This window comes from Antechinus flavipes, chromosome 2 (genome assembly GCF_016432865.1).
Source record: "Antechinus flavipes isolate AdamAnt ecotype Samford, QLD, Australia chromosome 2, AdamAnt_v2, whole genome shotgun sequence".
NCBI classification, from domain to species: Eukaryota; Metazoa; Chordata; class Mammalia; order Dasyuromorphia; family Dasyuridae; genus Antechinus; species Antechinus flavipes.
In genome coordinates, this window is record NC_067399.1 from 494,976,925 (window position 1) to 494,999,292 (window position 22,368).

At 38.9% G+C, this 22,368-nt stretch overlaps 1 protein-coding gene across 1 annotated transcript; it reads left to right on the forward strand.

Moving 5' to 3' along the window:
• Nucleotides 1–458: 458 nt before the first annotated feature.
• On the forward strand, nucleotides 459–22,361 carry DNTTIP1 (deoxynucleotidyltransferase terminal interacting protein 1). The gene is made up of 13 exons (XM_051979919.1): nucleotides 459–643; nucleotides 834–904; nucleotides 2,061–2,157; nucleotides 11,015–11,113; nucleotides 14,117–14,185; nucleotides 14,470–14,526; nucleotides 14,896–14,954; nucleotides 15,836–15,881; nucleotides 16,840–16,898; nucleotides 17,022–17,082; nucleotides 18,525–18,596; nucleotides 21,746–21,801; nucleotides 21,941–22,361. The coding sequence occupies exons 1-13, from the start codon at nucleotides 539–541 to the stop codon at nucleotides 22,077–22,079; spliced, it is 990 nt and encodes a 329-aa protein (XP_051835879.1). The 5' UTR covers nucleotides 459–538; the 3' UTR covers nucleotides 22,080–22,361.
• Nucleotides 22,362–22,368: the final 7 nt, after the last annotated feature.

Here is a 22,368-nt window from a genome sequence, read left to right on the forward strand (position 1 = left end):
TCTCCAAGGTATCTTAAAGACCACCTCAAATAACGCTTCATTTACAGAGGAGGACGAAAAGGCCCAGAGACGGAAACGGACTAACTCAAAATCATAAAGCGACGTTTTTATCGGTGGCCGCAGGCGCAGGGGAATTTTAGGGTCTCTCGTTTTCAAACTAACAGACTGCCCCGCAGTTAAAGCTGGAGCCTGGGGATAGGGGTCTCATCAGCCACATCCTCCACGGAAGCCTTTGTCGTGACACCCATCCTATGCTGCTCCGGGTCCCAAAAGCCGCCCTCTCCCTCTCTACTCCTTTTCTCTTGCTCGGCAGCATTCCGTTCCCAGCTGCCAGCCCGACTCACGCCCCGCTCGGTTCCTATGGCAACCCTGCCGCCTACCGCGTCGCTCTTCCGGGGGGTGGTACGGCGCGAACCAATGACGTATGACGGACTCGTTTCCGGCCGGTGGCTGAGGGGCTGGGCTGGACCACCGGCAGTATCTGGGAGAGCGGCTGGCTTGGCGGCGGCGGCCTGGCCGGGCACGGGAGGGAGGGACGATGGGGGCCACTCGGGATCCAGAGCAGCCGCGGGGTCCCAGTGGAGCTGAGCGGGGCGCTCCCGAGCCGGGGGACGAGGGCTCGGCGGGGCAGCTGGTGGTCACGGTGAGAATGGGACTCTTGGGAAGGTGGGCACTGGCCCCTCGGGCTGGGCCAGATCGAGGCCTGCCGGGGCAGGGGGCTAGGTTAGAGTGGGAGGCTAGGACTGAGAAGAGACCCTTGCCCAGCCCCAGCCTCTCCTCTGTCGTCTGGGATCGGGGGTTCAAGGGGCTCACCAGCGCCTTGGTTCCCGCAGAACCCCTGGAACATCATGATCAAGCATCGGCAGGTACAGCGCAGGGGCCGCCGCTCCCAGATGACTACAAGGTGAGCCTGCTGGGCCCGGGAAGGCTGCCCCGGGGCCTCCTGCTGGGAAGACAGGTGGGGGTGAGGGGAGAGGAATGGGGAGTCTTCCCTGTTACAGACTGGAGAGTGACCTTCGAAGAAATCAGGAGGGCAGACCTAAGTCCTTGTATGATGTTTAAAAAAAAAAAAGCACAGGTTTAGAATGAGAAAATCCAGAAAACAAACTGCCTCCGTTTCTAAAAATGCAAAATAAAAGGGATTTCCCTCCCCCAAGGTAACCTCCAAAAATCCTTCTAACGCTAAATTATATAATCCTGTTTGTATCTTTGGACAAGTCCCTTATATTCTCTGGATCTTGGGTTTTTTCCTTTGTAAAATGAAGTTATTTGGAATAAGGTACATATCAGTTTTACAGTCTCTGACTTTAGGCAAGTCAGTTCCCTTACCTAGATCTCTATTTCTTCCTGTGTGAATTGAGAATGACATCTGGGGCATTAGATAGATTCTAAAGACATTTTCTACTTTAACAAGCCCATCTGTCCCCTTTCCCCTACTCCTCAATCAATGTTCCAAAAAATGGAAGATTATAAAGTAAGCAAGCAAGGGTTAGTTGTTGGCTTGCTGGTGAGTTAGCCGAGTTAGTCTTAGTCTTTCCCATGCCAAAATCCTTCACCATACCATAAATCTCCTGGATGTTTCTAAGCTGTTTGTGGTAATGATTGCCTAGTCTTCAGAACTTCACTTGTATATTTGAGGTTTTTTGAGTTTGGGAGAAATCAGAGCCAAACTAGGCTGTAAAGCATAGTTTATTTATATTTTAATACCAGTTCCCTTCGAAGATAGATTCCAGTAACACTAATGAGTTGATAGTTGGATATAAACCCTAGACTAATATAATACATCTGTTTTTTATCTCATAAACCAGATTTTAATTTATTTCAGAGCAAGCACTGTATCTTAAACTAAAAATGCCTTGAATGTCTCTAAATGTTTCTTGATTGAATTTTTAAATGACAGTTTTGGAAGTTTGAAAGGACCTGCTTCTTTTAAAGTTAGATACTTATTTCAGGAATATTTAATGTAAGGAAAGCCATGACAAGAATCATTGACCCTGTTAAGACAAAGATGAATCAAGCATTTGGAATCAGGTTTACATTTTCACCTTTTAAAAATTCAGCTTCACAGACCCTGCCATCTCTATGGACCTGCTTCGAGCTGTCCTACAACCTAGCATCAATGAGGAGATTCAGACAGTCTTCAACAAGTACATGAAAGTAAGTGGTGTTGGAGGGGAAACAGGCAGAGAAATCCTAACAGACTCACCCTGTTTCCTTGGATCTAGTCTTCTACATTAGAATCATGGAATCTTGGTACCCCCAAATCCATCTAATCCAATCCATATAGGTAAAAAAAATTTCTCTATCCACAATCCCAGTAAGTGATTATCAGAAAACATGAGGATATTAACCACTGTCTCACTGGATTAGATTCAAAGTCTGAACCTATTATTACACTATTATACTATATCCCACTATTCTGTTGCTAAAAGCCCTAAGGAATGTTCCATGGGAAGCTTTGGTTGTCTTCTCTGACAACAACCTTAAAAGGGTATCCAATAAAGGTGATGTCCCATACCCTTCTTAGATGATATGTGGAGTACCATATTCAGTTCTAAGTGGATCACATTTTAAGAAGGATATCAACAAATTGGAGCACATCCAAATGAGAACAGTCAAAGTGGTAAAAGGACTGGGATTGTTGTTGTTCATTCATTTCAGTCTTTTCTGACTCTTCGTGTCCCTGTTGATGTTTTCTTGGCAAAGATACTGGAGTGGTTTTCCATTTTCTGCTCCAACGGGACTGGGGACTATGCCATAAAAGAAAAGATAAAAAATCCTGCAATTTTTGCTTGAAGAAGAGAACTCTTTTGAAGTAGCCTGATAGATAGATAGACAGATGTCTTTAATTGTTTGAAGAGTAGTTATGTAGAAGAGAAATGTTATATATTTTGATTAACCCCAGATGGCAGAACTAGGAACATCGTAGAAACTGCAAAAGCAAATTTGGGCTTAATATAAGGGAAAAGTTCATAAACAATAGAGCATTCCACATATACAGTAGACTTCATTAGAAGGTATATAGTGAAATTCGTGTCACTGGAAATCTTGGAGCTATCATAGTGAAGATTCTTATTCAGAAAGAGGTTATTGTGTGAAATGGGATTTAAGATTAGAGAATCTCAGATTTTAGAAGTTGCTGAATCTCAGAATTGAAAGAGACTCAAACTGTCTAGTCTAGTCTATCCCTGAGAAAGAATTTACTCCTAGCTCTCATTTAAGATCTCCATCAAAAAGGAACCCAGTTCCTCCAAGACAGCCATCTTCATTTTTTTTTTTTTTTTGGGGGGGGGGGGGCTTGAAGACACTATCACAGTTACCTAAATCTTTGCTTTTTCAAACTAAATATCCCCCGTTCCTTCAGTGAGTCTTCATGTGGCATGAACTTGAGGTTTTTCACTGTTCTGGTTGCCCTCCTTTGGCAATATCTAGCTAATTAAATTTTCTAAAATACAGTACTCAGAATTATACATAGTATTCCAAATAATATCTGACCAGGATATAGTACATATATATATATATATATATATATATATATATATATATATATGTGAATAAACTCTCTCTTCCTTTGTTCTTTGCCTTTGCCCTTTATCTTAACATCTGGTGTCACTCCCTTGCCCAATGCATAAGTTCCTTCTATGATATCTCTAACCATTCCGCCTAAGCCTGAAGACCTCCAAGAGATGCATCACCCACTGCCTAATGTCAAATTAAAAACGATAATACTCTACATTTTAAGCACAAGACAAGCACAAGAAACAATTTGCTTTATCATTATTCCATATTCATGCCATTGCTAACTTAAAGAGTGCTCCAAAATGACATAACTCCTCATACCTTCTGACATTTTCTCTATGTCAAAATAATTTGAAATTACATTTCTAGGAATCTTGAACAAGGAAAAGATTAAAATGTGATTTGGAGTTAATCTTCCAAAATAGTCAATACTCAGTTCCTTGTTTGACCATTCCCCTTAAATAGTAAAAGGACTTCCTTCCTAGGATCAGTATCTTAATTCCTGAATGAAAAAAATCATCACAGCTTTTAAGTGATTTTAAGATTAGCTTTTCACCTTGATATAATTGCTAGAACCTTTGCCTTTTTTCTTTACCTGTTTTTCTAAAGGGAAAGTCTGGAAAGGGTTTTTGGCTGAAAAAAATATTGTTTTTTAATATTTTCAGTTGAAGTATAAAAAGAAAAATTTTAATATGTGTCCATACTAATAAGGCAACTGGTTCTTCTGTTAGCACATTATCTGAGGGTTATTCAACAAATATTTATAAAGCACCTGATTTGTTCTAGGCTCTGTGCTACAAACTGGAAATATAATGATAAATCTGGTTTAATTATGGTGATGTCAGGGCCCTGAAGGAGTTTGCAGTCTAGCAGATAAGGCAACATGCACATTAATAAATAACAAAATAGTTACAAAATAATTTGAGGGACAGAAAATAGCAGCTGGAGGTTTCAGGGAAGGCCTCTTTTAGGAAGTAGTGTATGGACAGAATTTTGAAAGAAACTTAAGGATTCTGAGAAGTAAAGATGGGAAAAGAGTATATTCTAAGCCTGGGGAATAGCTTATGCAAATGCATAGAAAGAAGAGATGGGAGTGTTATGTGTGAAAAACAACAAAGCTAGTCTGGTTGGATTGTGGAGTCTGGGGTGGAATAATATGTGCTAGGCCTGGAAAAGTTCCTTGGGAATCAGTTGTGAGGGCTTTAAAAAAATTACTAAGAAGTTTGTATTTGATCATAAAGGTAGTAGGAAGTAGCTAGAATTTACATGTTCAGGTCTGTGCTTTAGGAAAAAAATCCCTTTAGTAGCTCCATGGATGATGGATTCAAAGGGAGAGAGACTTGAAATAGGAGAACAATTAGGCTATTGCAAGAGTCCAGGTGATGGCCTTGAGTAGTGAGACTCAACTTGAGTCTTGACCTAGGGTGATGGCCATAAGAGTAATGAGAAGGGAATAGATGCAAGAGATGTAGAGGTAGTATTGACAAGGTTTAGCAACTGAGTGGATATGTGAGGTGAAAGAGAGTGAGAAGCCAAGGAGGACTCCAAGGTTTCAAATCCAGGTGACTAGAAGGATAGTGGGACCCTCAACAGAAACAGGGAAATTTGAAAGAGAGGGAAGTTTGAAGGGAAAGATAATGACTTCTGTTTTAGATGTACTGAGTTTCAGGGCTACCCTACATCTGGCCTAAAACCCACTTTATTATTATTTCCAGGCACTGGTTCTAGTTGCACATTTAGAACTATACAGAATGGCAGTTTCCTTTTTCCCCTTGATAGCCTATTTGGTATTTGAAAAGTTGTCATATACCATCTCACACCTTTCCCTCCCTATGCTTTTTTTTTTAAACTTCCAATTCCAAATTCTCTCCCTCAGTCAAATTGAGAAGGCAAGAAATATGTTCATTATACATATGAAGTCATGCAAAATATATTTCCACGTTAGCCACATTGTCGGGGGCAAAATATATGCTTCAGTTTCTTTTTTTTTTTTTTTTTTAATACTTCATTTCCTTTATTGCGTAGCTTTAGGATACTCCTGGAATTCAATCAATGAACATTATTCTCATTTATAATCCAAGAAAAAGTAATTATTAAAACACTTTGATTGGAAGAATTAAAATTGGGAGATCTACTTATTGTATCTTTTGGATAGAGATAAACATTGCCATGAAAAAAGCCCATTATACTTCTAGTATAGCCTTCCTCTACCTTTGGATAAATTACAGGTAAAATGGGAAAAGTAATGATTGATGAAGTAATCATATTATGCTTCAGTTTCTATCCAGAGTCCACTGGAGTAGGATCTGCACGTTTTATTATGAGTCCTTTGGAATCGTCATGAATGATTGTATTGATCAGAATGGCTAAATCTTTCATAGTTGATTATTGTTACAGTATTGCTCTTGCTATGTCCATGTTCCTATTCTGCTCATTTTACTTTGCATCCCTAATTATAAAACTTCACAAATTTTTCTGAAATCATCCTCTTATAGCAAAATAGTATTCCATCATAATCACATACTACAACTTGTTCAGTCATTCCCCAATTAGTGGATATCTTTTCCATTTCCAGTTCTTTGCCACAACAAAAAGAGCTACTATAGATATTTTTGTACAAATAGATCCTTATCCCCCCTTTTTAAAAAAATCTCTTTAGGGCACAGATCGGGTAGTGGTATTGCTGGGTCAAAAGATATACATAATTTTATAGCCCTGTCAGCCTAGTTACAAATCATTTTGTTGGGCCACTTCACAGCTCTGTCAATAGTGCATTAGTGTCCCTGTTTTTCCATACCTTTTCCAACATTTGTATTACCAATATCAAAAATGAAAAAAGAGAATTTGTTTTAAATGAACAGGAAATAAAATTATTTAAAAGTTTTTAACAAAAAAAATTAATCATTTAAATGGCTCAATCTCAGATAATGAAATTGAACAATTCATAAAGGAACTCCTAAAAGAAAAAAACCCAAAGTCTACTCCACTGTATCTCTGCTTTCTGTCTTCTCATTTTGCTACCAGTTTTGGTTCAAGACCTCATCATTTCTTATTCATTGTTGTAATCTCCTGGCTCATCTTTCTGCCTCCATGTCTCCCCTCTCCTTCATCCTCTATGTAGATGCCAAAATCATCTAGTCTGACTGTATCATTTCTCTACTCAGGAATCTTCATTCAATGTTGAGTATGAAATACCAGTTCCCTTCACACTCTGACCCCAACATCATTCTGTAGCTTTTCTCAGAACTGGATGTGTCATTTTCCACTTCCTAGCATTCAGCAAGGTCAATCAGTCAATAGACATTTGTTAAACACAGTGTGTTAGGTAGTATGCTAGAAATTAGGGACAAAAAAGACAAAAGATAACCCCAGCTCTCAAGGAGCTTACAATGTAATGAGGGAGAAAACATGTAAATAAATATATGAAACAAGCTATGTATATGATAAATAGGTAATTAATAGAAAGCAAGAAGGCTCTACAATTAAGAGGGGTTGGGAGAGCTTTCCGTACAAGGTAGGATTATAGGAGAGAAGTCAATGAAGGCAATAAATACAAATGAAGAAGGAGGACAGCCAGAGAAAGTGCCCTGAGCTCTTTTCAGAAGAGCCAAGAGGTCAGTATGGAAGAGTATATGGGAAGTAAAATGTAAGAATACTGGTAAAGTAGGAAGAGGTTCGGTTATGAAAGTCTCTGAATGCCAAATAGCACTTGTATTTGCTCCTGGGTGCAGTTTATTGAGTAGGACAGTGACCTAATCAGACCTGTGCTTCAGGTAAATCACTTTTTTTTTTTTTTCTGAGGCAATTGGATAAGTGACTTGCCCAGGGTCACACAACTAGGAAGTATTAAGTGTCTGAGACCAGATTTGAACTTAGGTCCTCCTGACTTCAGGGCTGGTGCTGTATCTACTGCAGCCCTCGGTAAATCACTTTTGTGGTTGAACCAACCAATCTCACACATCTTTGTTTGAACAACTTTAAGGCTGATTGCAAATGAACTTATTTTTACCAAAATCCCCAGTAAATCAGAAAAACCCAAAATCACAAATAAAATTACAAATTTGAATAAGTAGTTCAGAAAGATTTTGGTAACATTGGTTAGTCTAAGTACCAGCTGATTACTTCTCCTTTATCCCTGCATCGCTCTCTTTTTGGTATTATGCTGTAACTCAGTTTTCAAGGCTGTTAGTGGACATCACAAATAAAGTTTATTTAAGTCTTCCTATAGAACATTATTATATTTATTATCACATTTGGAATTTCATACTAATGGAATCATGTTCTCCCTTTTACTGAAATATTCATGTTCTCTTTACATATGAAAATGGATATAAACAGATTGTTATCCCACCTTTTACTTATAGTAGGAGCTGCTTTTGGCAGCACAAACATTAAAACTGGAAGTATAGAAAATTATTAAATTGGTCTGGAATGCCCACATCACAATAGGTCACAATTCAGTGTTATGCAAGGTCTCATCTTGTTAGTAAATATGAAGAATAATGAAGAGTCTAAGATGATTCCCAGGTTGTAAGTATTAATAAGGAAGCTAGGAGTTAAGGGGAAATATAATGACTTGTATTTTGAATAAACTGAATTTAAGATGTCCAGTGGACATTCATTTCAGATGTCTGAAAGCAGTAGGAGATTTGAGATTGAAGGTCAGCAAAGAGTTTGGGACAGTATAGAGATGGTGATTAAATCCATGGGAGCGAATGTATTATTATTGTGTATTATTATTCTGTATTATTATACAGAAGGGGGATTGAAAAGGAGGCCCATGACAGAATCCTGAGAGACATTCACAGTTAGAAAGTATGATCTGAAGGAGGATGCAGCAGAGGAGTCTGAGAAAAGCAGTCAGATAGAAGGAAAATGACCAGGAGAGAGAGTAGTGTCCTGAAAAGCTAGCGATCTAGGAGATCAACCACTGAGGAGAGTTCAAGGAGAGTGAGGATTGAGAAAATGACATTGGATTTGGCTACTAGAACATCATTAATCACTTTGGAGGGAGCAATTTCAGTGGAATGATAAAGTTGGAAGGTATATTGTAAAGGATTAAGAAGACATTGAGAGAAGAGAAAGTGGAGGCACCCACTGTAGAGGGTCTTTTTGAGGAATTTAACTACAAAGAGCAGAAGAGATAAAAGACTGATAGCAGGAATGGAAGGATCAAAGGAAGGATTTTTGAGAATGAGGGAGATTTGTGCGTGTATGTAAGCAGTAGGGAATGAGCCAGTAAAGAGGGAGAGATTGAAAATAAGTGAAAGATTGGGTATAACAGAAGGAAGCAATTTGTTGGAGTAGATGGGTTGGAATGGGATCACTTGAACCAGCAGAAAGGTTATGTTTGGTTAAGGAGTAAGGCCATTTCATCATGTGAAATAGGTAAAGGAAGAGAAAGTGGCAGAAGTCATCTGAATGATGGAAAATGACAAAGAGTGGAGAATAGGGAATTCACTGCAAGGCATCAATGTTTTCTGTAAAATATAGAAGGCAAGCTTCTCAGCTGAAAAAATGGTGATAAGGGATGCCATAGGAGCCCCAAGGAGGGATAAAAAGATTTGGGAGAGACACTGTAGAGATAATGAGTTGATAAAGCGGAAGTGTGTAGTAGGATTGTCTAGCAGTACTGAGGGCCCAGTTGATGTTGTGTAACATAAATTTGTAGTGTATCCAGACAGAATGATTGCATGATTTTCTCCACCTTCATTCAATAGCATGTGTGTAGAAGTGAAGGCAACAAGTGGTAGGAGCGGTCTAAGGCTAGGGCTTTGCTGTGCATAATTAGTCTTATGATCAGGGGGCTAGAGAGTCAAAAGAGGAAGCTTGTGCAGAGTTGAATTAGTTCACCAAAGTGTCAAGAAAGAGTGGCTAATGTAGGGGAAAAGGCTTAGGAGAAAATTGAGGGGTAAAGGGATTCTAGGTCACACTACAGACAAAGAATAGGATTTTTGTAAGGAAAGGCAGATTGTGGTAGGACAAGATTATTTCAGAGTTCATTAGCATAGTGGCAGTACATTTGTGGATGATGACAAGACCAAGGATATGACTGTCTTTGTATATGATTGAAATTGCGTGGAGGAGTAGCTCCTGAGAGATGAGCAGGTTGAAGAACTAAGTAGTTAGGATATTTTAGGGAAAATCAGTATGTATGTTGAAGTCCCTTAGTTTGAAGACAGGAGTTGGGAGAAGAGAAAATTTATAAGGTGTTAGGTATCAAACTCATAGAAGAAAGAAGGGCAAGGGGGTGCATGTCTGTAAGATAGTATCTACCAGAATTTTGATTGGGTGGATGGAAGGATGGAGAGAGATTACAAAGTGATAGAAATGGGGGCGGGGGAAGAACCTGAAAATGGTAAGGGAGAACAAGAAGAATTCCAATGCTCCTTCCTCTATTAGTGAGACAGAGAGAATGAGTGAAGGTTCAGTTAGTATTGGAAAGAATGTGTCATCTGGGAAAAGTAAGTTTTCAATAAGAACTAGTAGTTGGAGTGAGAGAAGAAAAGATTGTTGCTTAAGGAATGGCCATTCCTGAGGGAATAGGGGAAGAATTCAGAGTTAGAATGATAATTGGAAGTAAAAGTGTTGAGAGAGATGAGAATGATGAATCAAGAGGTGTGAAATGAGGTTTGGGTAATAATCTGCAGGAATTCAAAGTCACTGAGATGTGAAGAATGTGACCAATTATGAAAATATTCTAAGGACAATTGAATTAGGAGATGGGAAAGCTGCTTTTCCCTGCAATAGATTCTTTACATCCCTCTTGGAATATTGGGATATTGATTACCCCTTATGCCTTTAATGTGCTACTTGATTTTATAATCCTTCTCTTACTTAAGGGCCAGGTCAGGTGCCACTTCTTCCATAAAGCCTTCTTTGAATCCTGAAGCTAAAAGTTCCTCCTAAGATTTTCTTAGAATAGTTTGGCTTTTTCCTTTATTTCCATTATACTCCACCTAGTATTAAATGAAAATCTCTCTCTCTCTCTCTCTCTCTCTCTCTCTCTCTCTCTCTCTCTCTCTCTCTCTCTCTCATCTCTGTCACTATCTCTATAATCACAATGCATAATACTGTAACTTGGTTATAATAATCACTTTAGGGGCAGCTAGATGGCGCAGTGGATAGAGCACCAGCTCTGAAGTCAGGAGGACCCGAGTTCAAATATGGCCTTAGACAGTTAACACCTCTTAGCTGTGTGATCCTGGGCAAGTCACTTAACCCCAATTGCCTCAGGGAGGAAAAAAAATTTCAGAGATTAATAATCACTTTTAAAATATCTTTTGAAATTTGGAGAATCCCAATTTCAATTTGACTTTATAGAAGATCAAGCCTCTTCTGATGTCACATCACCATTCATGACTTTGTTATGTTCTTGAAATAGTTGAACAGAACTGCTCCATCATTTACTGTTGTTAATCTAACTGATGATAGGCAACAAGGTACATAGGTATGATGGCATGGCCTTTGACCTTTTCTTCGGTATTCTCCCTAGTTCTTTCAGAAAGCAGCATTTAATGTCAGAGACAATGTCGGGGAAGATGTTGATGCAGAGCAACTGATTCAAGAAGCCTGCCGAAGTTGTCTGGAACAGGTAAGAGCCTAAGTAGGCAGTGGCTATATGGTCTGAAACCAAAGCTGTCTAGAGACTTTCTGAATGTTGAAATTTCATCTGAGAACTTTGTTAATACCCACCAAAACTTTAATCCAATTCAGAGTTTAAATATTCTGAAACAGCCATCAAAGTACTAAACTTCAACTCAGAATAGCTGAAATCTTTATCATCTTTGCTATTGTTTAGTGAATAAAACTGAGATGGTCACCTACCCTGTCATTGCCTCAATTTCTGCCATGCTGTCATAAAACATTGAGTCTTAGTGGCACCTTGGAAATCATAAGCCAGAATTTTGAAACTAATGTGGGTACCACTAATGTGGAATTGAAAATGTTGAAAAAACAATTTGGACATGCTAGAGATGTAGAATACTCCTGAAATAAAAGTCAGGTGAATGTTGACTCATAATAGAAGAAATTAAGCCAAACTTCATATTGAGAAATTGCCATACAGGATAAATACTTTTGATTTGTGAATAATTTAATTTTAATATATTAAAGAAGAAAATGGTGTCATAAAATTTTCCAGTAAAGCACTTGTTCAGTGTTTTTTCTTTTATTTAAATTTAGTTCTTTTTGTTTTTGTTTAGTTTTTCAACGTAATAGCATTTATTGTTCTTTCCTCGCCTCCTTATTTACAAGTTAAACATGTGCAAGTCTTCTAAATATATTTCCACAATTATCATGCTGCAAAAGAAAAATCAGGTCAAAAGGAGGAAAAAGTAAGGGGGGAAAACAAGCAAACAATACCAACATCAAGAAAATACTATGTTATGCATCGTCATTCAATCCCCATTGTCCTCACTCTGGATTCAGGCAGCTCTGTCCATCACAAGTCTATTGGAATTGCCCTGAATCACCTCATTGTTGAAAAAAGCCAAGTCTATTACATTTATTGATCAGGGTTCTTAGTTCTTAAATGTTTGTTTGATTTTATAGTGTGATGATGATGATGATGATGATGATGATGTAAATTTTTTTCTGGTTCTGTTCACCTTATTTTGTATGATTTTATACAAGTCAATCTAGCTTTTTCTGAAATTGTTCCTTTCATCATTTCTTATGGTGAGATAGTATTCCATTACAATCATAAATCATAATTTTTTAATCATTTCCCAATTATTGAGCACTCTTTTAGTTTCTAGTTCTCTGTCAGAACAAAAAGAGCTGATATAAATATTTTTGTATATATCAGTGCTTTTCCTGTCTTTGATTTCTTTGAGACAGTGCCCTAATATATTGCAAAGAGGGAGTACACAATAGTTACTTTCCAGAATGGCTGGATCATTTTCATAGCTACATAGTGTACTAATGTTCCTTTTTTCTTGTAGTCCTTCCAACAGCTGTCATTTCTCTAATGTTGGTGATTTTAGAACACTTTTTAATATGGTTCTTGATAGCTTGGAATTTTTTCTTTTGAAAATTGCCTATCCATATTCTCTGACCATTCATTTATTGAGGAATAGCTTTTGTTCCTATAAATTTGAATCCATTCCTTATGTATGCTGGAAATGAAAATCATTGCTCTTTAGAACCCTTTAATACACAGTTTAAAAAATACTGATATGGGCCAGTCTGTTTATTTTACAGATGGAGAAACTGAGACACAGATAAAGAAAATAGTTTTCACAAGCCACACAGGTCATGAAACACAGTATAAGGAAGAAGCTAGAGTTAGAATCAGGAATTTGATTAAAGGATTTTAGTCCTGGTTTTTTTCCCCACTAACTGTTTCACATTGGACAAGTTATTTAATCTCATTGAGTTTTTTAATCTGTAAAATAGAATGGTAATACTTGAACTACCTACTTCACAGGATTGTTATGGGGAAAATATCTTCAAAATAGTAACTTGCTATAAAATATGGAATGTTCACAGCAACAAGATTATGTGATGATCAACTGTTAGGATTTAGCTCTTTTCAACAATGAGATGATTCAGGACAATTCCAATAGTTTTGTGATGAAATGAGCCATCTGCATTCAGAGAGAGGGCTATTGGGACTGAGTGTGGATCACAACATAATATTTCATCTTTGTTGTTTGCTTGCTTTTTTTTTTTTCTTTCTCATTTTTTCCCCTTTTGATCTGATTTTTCTTGTGTGACATGACAAATGTGGGGATCTGTTTAGAAGAATTACACATCTGGGGCAGCTAGGTGGTGCAGTGGATAGAGCATCAACTCTGAAATCAGGAGGACCTGAGTTCAAATCTGGCCTTAGACACTTAACACTTCCTAGCTGTGTGACCTGGACAAGTCACTTAACCCCAATTGCTTCAGCAAAAAAAAAAAAAAGAATAATTGCATATCCTATATTGGATTACTTGCTGTATAGGGGAAGGGAAAAAAATTTGGAATATAAGATTTTGCAAGGATGAATGTTGAAAACTATCTTTGCATGTATTTTGAAAAACAAAAAGATATTTTTAAAAAACCTGCAAAAGCAAAACAAAGAACAACAAAAATGCAAAGATCTCAAACACGTCCTTTTTATTCGACTATGGATGAAAATATTTCAGAGATTTTACCTAACTGTACTATTTGGATACTATTTGGCATAAGGTAACAAATACAGTCATAATGAATCATGGCAGGGGGAAGAATGTGTATTGTTGTTATTAATAACAGAATTGAAACTAGAACTATAGGACTCCCAATTCTAATTCAAGAACCTGTTATGCTAAATTTCTTGAGGCCTATAGTTCCCTCCCTTTTCCTCTCTCTTTGGAGTAAAAGATGACATCATGTCTGCAAATCCTTTCATGTTCTTCAGAGAATATTTAATCCTGATATTGTTATTAATAGTAATCAAAGCATCACCTATTTTAGGACATTAGCAGTCAAAAGTAGAGAGTTCCAAAGAGATGAGTGTTAACATCCAAATGCTACAGCATTAGTATAAATCAAACAAGGAGCCAGCTTCCCCCTACCACTTAACCTGCTAGATTTTTTTTTTTTTTAACTTTTGCCATCTCCCTCTTAGGCTAAGCTGCTGTTTTCAGATGGTGAGAAAGTGATACCCAGACTGACTCATGAACTTCCTGGGATGAAGGTCAGAGCTGTTTTATCCTAGGAGCATAAATGGGTTAGGGTGGTCTAATTTGAGGCATGGTTAAGCATCTGGGAATTCAATCTGACCACTCTTTAGAAGCTCTGAAGCTGAGTAGCATAAGATAGACGAGTGAGTGGGTCTTTCTGGGGCCTAGGAAAGATGCCATCCTACTCCTCAAAGAGAAGATCTTGATCATTGACTTATGCTTATGAGATAAATCCTCTGAAGCATTATCCAAATTTCTAGACTTCATGCCTCCCTGACTTTTCACTCTTTTTTCCCAGCGTGGTCGACAAGCAGATGAGGAATGTGCTCATCGTGGAAGCCCCATCCCAAAAAAGGTGAAAAAGAAAATACATACATACACACACATATATTCATAGATTGTTTATATCTCTATTCTGGTGGCCAGGAAGAAATCAGTTAGGCCTAAATGGGAGGTACTAGGCTTCCCAGAAAATCTGGATCTTCTCCTTTTGCTCCACCCTTTTCCCAGTAATAATGTAGTCATACCTTCAGAGATATGACTTCTACCCAGCTCATCACAAACACCATCTAGTTTCTGAAGTTTTAGTTTCTTTTAAAAACAAAACAAATAAATAACTCTAGTATTAGTAGATGACTCAGAGTATGATACTGGGCAAAGGAAATCTCAGCTGACTCAGACTTTAGATCCAACATTCCCTTCTGACAAGCCATTTTCTCTGCAGAGGAAAGGACGGCCTCCAGGACACATCCTTTCAAATGACAGATCAACTTCAGGCATGGTGTAAGTAGTCACTGGGGTCTGGGGCTTTCAGAAATGAGATTAGTGAACAAGAAGGAGCTTACTGTATAAATGAAGGAGAGGGAAACTGTTGTATTCTTAAAAGAGCAGTGGATTTATTTGTGTTTAGGTTCCACCTTTGTCATATACTAGCTGTGTGACCTTGGGCAGATCATTTTATCTGAACTTCAGCTTCCTCTGTTTTCTCTGCCTCACAACATAACTTTGGTGATCGATTCAGATTGTGAATATGAGCCACCTTGCAAATCATCAATAGTAATCACAGTCTGAAGCAAATGAGGGAGATGAGGTGAAGGTTTTTACACAGTTGAATTGGATTCGAGGGGCAGTACTGGTGAGAATCCCAAATGTTTTAATTAACTGGGGAGGAGAGATAATCAAGAAGATTAATATTCACCTTTGACTTTGTGTGATAACATTATTTCAAATAACAAAAAAAATTTATGCAGTATACAAAAACCACTAAACACAGAATTAACCTTTGATTCCCCCAGTTCCTGAAAAGTCATGAAAAACATAATTAAAAAAGAGAGAGAGAGAGAGAGAGATTATTAGTAATGGTACAAATTATGTTACACTTGAATAATTTTCTATTTGATAAAAGAAAGGAAAAATAAATACTTAACTTGAAAAGATTAATAGCAACATTGTCAATTATGTTCGGTGTAAATTTTGTACTGGGATTATACCTCATTTTACAGAAGGGGAAACTGATCGTATACAGCAGTTTAGCCAAGGCAACATGGCTAGATAAGTAATATTGTAACCAGTGGCAGCTAGTCTAACTGCTCTGAGCAAAAATGAAGTCTTGACCACTATCTTGCAACCTCTCTGAACAGTCACTTCTGTCTATTCTCTATCAGGTGGAAACCAAAATCCTGTGAACCGATTCGGAGGGAGGGTCCTAAGGTATAGTATTTGACTATGACAGTGATGGTTGGCTCCCAACGATTCTGAAGAGTTACTTTCTGTCTGCTATACATTAGGAAAAGGAAGGGATCTTGTCTTCCTCTGCGGGTATCCCAATTTCTGAGGTGAATCAACAGTTCGTGTTTTTATTACAAATTGCTTTCTTCAAAAGAAATTTGAGGTATAGGGAGCAGGGGTATTGGTGTAATCATTTTGTAAGTTAGATAGTAAAATCATGAAAGGAGAAGTCAGTTGACTTTCTGTGATTTATTTTAATTCTCATTGATATTCTTTACTTCTGAAGAGGAATGTTATCTCTTACCTTCATCTATAAACTAGGAGTCTTTACATCTAGCTATAAGCTGCCTGCTATTGTTCATCTTTTGTCCACTGAAACTAAATTCCTTGAGGACAAGAAACCAAAATATTTATGAATCCTTATTCACAGAGCTGGGCACATGGTAAATGATCAAAATATACCTGTTGGTTAAGTGGTTGAAAATTTGCCTTCAAATCCCAGCACTTATCTAACCTAAGGAAGATGAGTTAATTGGACTCTATCTATACTTTTTAGTATTAAAAAGAACACTTGATCCACCTTATCTCACATTGTTTTAGAAGCAGTTTTCCTCTTGCCTCTTGAAAGTAGCTTTCAGCTAGAAATATCAAGTATTCACCCCTTCTTTGATTCAAGAAGCCCAAGACTTAATGAAAAGATCACTAGATGTGGATTCCAATTTTCAACTTGGCCACTTCATAGCTGTGTGACTGACCAAATCGTTTCCTGGTTCTGAGCTTCAGTTTCCTCATCCACAAAATGTGGACAGTGATAACTCTTTATACCTTCCTGCTTCACAAACATGTGATAAAAGCAGAGAGTGTTGCAATTAATTAGAGGTCAAGGTGGCATTTGTCCTGCCCAGCCTGCTTACCTTCTACTTTTCTGCTCTTTACACAGTGGGACCCAGCTCGGCTGAATGAATCCACCACCTTTGTGCTGGGCTCTAGGGCCAACAAGTAAGAAGTTGGACCTTGACACTCTGGGGGGGAGGTGAAGGGGGAGAGTGCGGCACAAGGGTCCCACAACCGTCACCCTGCTGGGAAAACCCTGACTCAGTCCTCTATTGATTATTGTTTCAGGGCCCTTGGCATGGGAGGTACCAGAGGGAGGATCTATATCAAGCACCCACATCTTTTTAAGGTAAGTGGCATAACTGCTCCAGAACATTCCCTTCTGGAGTAGCAGGGAACAGTTGTCAGGAAAGGTAGCCTAAGGAGCTGCCCATGGAGTGACTATCCTGTGCTGGCTGTGCAGGGGAGAGAAAACTGAGCGGGAAATAGAGGCATCCAGCTTCTAGGCCTCAGCATGGGGTCTTGGGCAAGCTGGTTCATACTTTGGGCCTCTGTTAACCTTATTTGTGAAATTCAGCATTGGACCTCCAAGGTCCTAGCTCTGATGTGCTAGGATTTCTATGAAAATGTGAAGAATCAGAGCCAACTTTTTCAGTCCACCACATGCCACAGCGGGACACATAGTGCATGCACTTCTCCACTGCGTTCCTGCCTAGTCTCCCTTCATTAAAAGCTCATTCTCAGCCAGACTCATTGTTATTATCTTTTCTCCTCTTTTCCTCCTTTCCTTCCCTCCATCCTCCCAATCCTATCTACAACCTAAAAACCTAGAATTCAGGTGAGAATCTGGTGCCATCAGAAATGTGGGACAAAGGAAGAACTTAATTGTTTAGAAAATCTTTGTTATTTTGCTTTACTCTAATTGGGTTTTGTTTTGTTGTGAGTGGGATTATAAAAGGCTGAGGGGATCCTAGGGAAAGAATGAAAAAGATCAAGAGCTACAGGGTTGGCACTAGCATCACCTCATAGGAGATACACTCACCAGTACATGGTAAGTTCATGTTCCCATAGAAATCTAGCAAGAATGGATGAAAAGGCAGCCTAGCCTGATGATGTAAAAAGAAAAATGTGGAATTAAGAGATGAGTTTAGATCCTACTTCCCACCTTAGCTATGTAGCTTTTTTATATTTGAGCATCAGTTTCCTTATCACTAAAAATAGATTAATCATACCTACTCCGGCCATGTCATAGAGTTGTAAGCTTTTTATGAAACTTCATACTATAGAAATAAGAATTTTTAAAAGCTAAGCATATTCCCCTTTTTAACCCTCTCCCCCAAACTATTTTTCCTCTAAATTTATTTCAAAGTTTCCTGTTTGGCCAAATGACTTTAGAAGAACACTTTACAAAGATAACAGTAAGGATTTGTTTGGACTTGGCATTGCTTAAGCATGGCAATCCAACCCACCTAGCCCTGAACACACCCTCAAAGAGACACAGCCCATGACTTCACCCTACCCCAATAGCCTGGTCTTGAGACCACCTGTGCTTTAAAAAGTTAGGAGGGCTGAGGGAAGGATGTAGCCTTGCCCCTGGGAGATTCTCTGCTTAAGAGGAGTTGATGGGAACTACTGATGTAAAAGACCCAAGGATTGCCTGTGGCTACCTGAGACCAGAACAAGGCTATCTTTCTCCATGAGATCTGCCAGAGAGAAAATAGCTTGGGGACATGGATCAGGAAAAGGTCAGACCAGGCTGAACTCTCTATCCTGTCGTTCCTTTCCTTACAGTATGCCGCTGACCCACAGGACAAGCACTGGCTAGCAGAACAGCATCACATGAGAGCCACTGGTGGCAAAATGGTGAGTATCCTCTCCATAGGTTGCTGAGAAAGGGTCCCTTGGGATCAGGGGTCAGGCTTTGTGGTGTTGAAAGAAAAGCTCATTTGTCAGGTATGGTATGGAGGATGTTAGGGAAGGGCTTCTGACCCTGACAAAGAAACACACATATCTTCAGCTTCCATACTGTAAATCTGCAGGTCATCAATCTATAACTAAAATTATCTCATCCCCTCCTTTTACGTTTACTAAAGCACAAAATAATCAGAAGTGGGATTGGAACTCAGATCTTTTGTCTCTAGAGTTAGTGCTCTTTTAACTGTTGCATAAATGGTTTAATTCCACTCTTAAATTGTGGTTCTTTGTTGCTGGAAAGCTTTGGACAGGTCACTTAACTTCCTGGAACCTCAGTTTCTTCGACTATAAAATATACTTCCTATTTCATAAGATTGTTAGAAGGAAAGCTCGTTAAAAATTTTAAAATACTAAAGACCTACTTCATACTGTTTCATAAGTGTGTTAGGAAGAAAGCTCTTTGAAAACCTCAAAATACTAAAGAAATGAGAGCAGGAACACCTGCTATTTTCTTGATATTGTGTTCAAGACAGGGACAGAAAATGAAAGTACCTTTGCCATTGAGGAATTTAAATTCTTTTGAGGAAAACATCCTTATATAAGAGAATAGCAATAAAAATAATGATAGTGCCAGGCACTGTGCTGAGTGTTTTACTAATATAATCTCATTTGGTCTTCACAACAACCCTTCTGAGATGCTATTATTATCTCCATTTTACAATTAAGAAAATCAAGTCAGAAGGTAAATGAGCTGTCCAAGATCATTCAGCTAATAAATATCTGAGGCTAGATTTGAACTCAGGTCTTTCTGACTATAGATTCATTATCCTATTTCCCACACCTAACTGCCCTTAATACAGAAAATGCAGTTTGTATACCCGAAGTATCAGAAGAGAATTCACATAGGAATAGTAGCACATGACATTCATGTTGAAGGGTGCTAGGAATTCTAAGGGACTCATAGGAGGGGGAATGTTTTAGCCATTGGTACCTAGCTACCTTTGTAAAGACATAGAACTGGAGATAAAGAGTGTTATGTGGAGCATAACAAGCAAGTCAATTTGGCTGAAGTTTCAAGTGTGTCAGCACAAACCCAGAAAGAGTAAAATCAGACCGTAAAAGGGTCTGAATGCTGGATGGAGGGGTTTGTGTTTGATCCTAGGGATAAGGTGGAATCACCAGTGCTTGTTCATCAAAAATCTGTGTTTTGGCAAGATCACTATGGCAACTGTGTAGCAGCTTTTAGAGAGAAGAGACTGGCAGCAAGGAGACCCGTAAGAAAGCAGTAATTTTAGGTGAGAGACAATGGAGATCCAAAATAGGGTAATAGAGATAAGAGAATGAGTGTGTAAGACTTGGAAGGAAAATTAAGATCAGTAACTGGATATGGAAGTCTGAAGAAAAGTGAACTATCAAGGGTGATTCTAAAGTTGTGAGCCCAGGAGATTAGAAGAATGACAGCACTCTTTTGGAAAATTGAAAAGTAAGAAAGAAGCGGTTTGGGAGGGGGAAAATATTGAGTTTTCTTTTACAGCTGTTGAATTTAAAATGCTTATAACCAGGGCAAATAGTCACGACTAGAATTCAAGAAAGATACTGGGGCTGGATATTTCCATCTCGGAGTCATCTGCATCACAATAATATTGGAAACCAGAGAAGCTGTTAAGATCACCTCTAGAGAGCAGGAAGCATAGAGAGACTAAGAAAAGGCCTAGCTTGTGATGGAGAAAGCCGTCTGCACCCAGAGAGAGGACTACGGGGACTGAATGTGGATCACAACATAGTATTTTCACCTTTGTTGTTGTTTGCTTGCTTGTTTTTTCTTTCTCAATTTTTTTCCTTTTTGATTTGATTTTTCTTTTGTAGCATGATTTATGTGGAGATATGTATAGAATAATCACACATGTTAAACCTCTGTTGGATTACTTACTGTCTTAGGGGAAGGAGAGAGAAAAATATGGAGGTTTGGCAAAGATGAATGTTGAAAACTATTTTTGCGTGTGTTTTGAAAAATAAAAAGCTATTATAGAGAAAAAAAAAAGGTCAAGGACTGAGTGTTGAGCTACACATATTGTTAAGGGGTGAGATATGGGTGATGATCCAATAAAGGAGACTGAGAAGAGGTAACTGAGAAGTGTCAAGAAAATTCAGCTATGTGGTACAATGGATAGAGCACCAGTCCTAAAGTCAGGAGGACCTGAGTTCGAATCTGGCCTCAGACACTTAATACTTCCTAGTTGTGTGACCCTGGGCAAGTCACTTAACCCCAATTGCCTCAGCAAAAAAAAAACAAAAAAACTCAGGAAGGAGGGGAGAGTGGTCAGTGTTACATTTTACAAAGAGATCAAGTTGGATGACTACTGAGGAAAGACCATCAGATTGCTGGTGAAGAGATATTTTGTAAGTTTGGAGAGAGCAGTTTCAGTTGGTTGATGTCAGAAGCCAAATTGCAAATAGTTAAGAAGTGAATGAGGAGAGGAAATGAAGTTAGCAAGTATAGCTAACTTGATCTGGGAGTTAAGCCGTGAGAGAACGGAGAAAAATAAGATATAGCTTGAGCGGGTAGCAGAGTCAGGTAAGGACATGTTACAGTTTGGAGAGAAGAATCTAATAAATAGGGAAAGACTTGAAAATTAGAGAAAGGGGGATACCCTAGTTCTCTTAGCTTTTCCTAATTCTTCTAGACTCTTAGGGTTAGAAGGGACCTTAGAATTCCAGCCCCTGTCTGAAGCACATCCTGAACAAGTAGTAGCTTAAAATCCCTCCAATTGCAGGAAAGTTGCTACCTTTGGGAGAAACATTTCACTTTCAAATAGCTACAGTATGTTAGAAAATATTCTTTATATTGAACCAACATGGACCTCTAATACTCCACATTGATATTATTGTTCCTTCTGGGATCAAGAAGAATAAATCTAATTCCTCTTCCATGTAACAGCCCATGTGACTTTTCTGTCCCCCAGTCTACTTGTTTTTGAGACTGGGCACATCACTGGACTAAAATTTCTCCCAAGCCTCCCTCTCCCATTCTGGAAGCAGTGAAGGAAGCTCAAGACCCCTGATAGCTTTGACCATTCTCCTTTCTTCTGTATTTATAGGCCTATCTCCTCATTGAAGAGGACATTCGAGACCTAGCTGCTAGTGATGACTACAGGTGAGAAATCCTTAGTCCCAGCCACAGAATCCTCTTGGTGTTGTTCCCAGTGGCAAATCCCCTTTAAACGTGGCCCCTCATCTTTACTATCCTGTTCTTCTGTCCCTTTCCCTCTCACCCCCAACCCTTTCCTCCCCAGGGGCTGCCTGGATCTGAAAATGGAAGAATTAAAGCCCTTTGTCCCTCCTTCCTGGATGGCAGAGAAGATGAGGAAATACATGGAAACACTGAGGACTGAGAATGAACAGCGTCCTAATGAAGTGCCTCCTGAGACATGATGCCTAGCTCCTTGGTTGTCCCTGAAACCTTCAAGTGTCCCTCAGACAGGACTCAAGGCCAGGTGCCCCGTCTTCTGACTTTTGGTACCTGCCTGGGGGAAGCTACACCGCTGCTCCTGAGCCTGTTCTCCAAGAACATCTTTTACACAGGGCCCAACCTGGTTTGCAGCTGGTCACTGTTCAGCGCCCCTAAAGAGTCATACTTGGTTTTGTGTTTTTGTGAATTTATTGGGTTGGAAAGCAGTTGAATGCTTTGTAATAAATACAGATGGTAGAACCTGCTATGGAG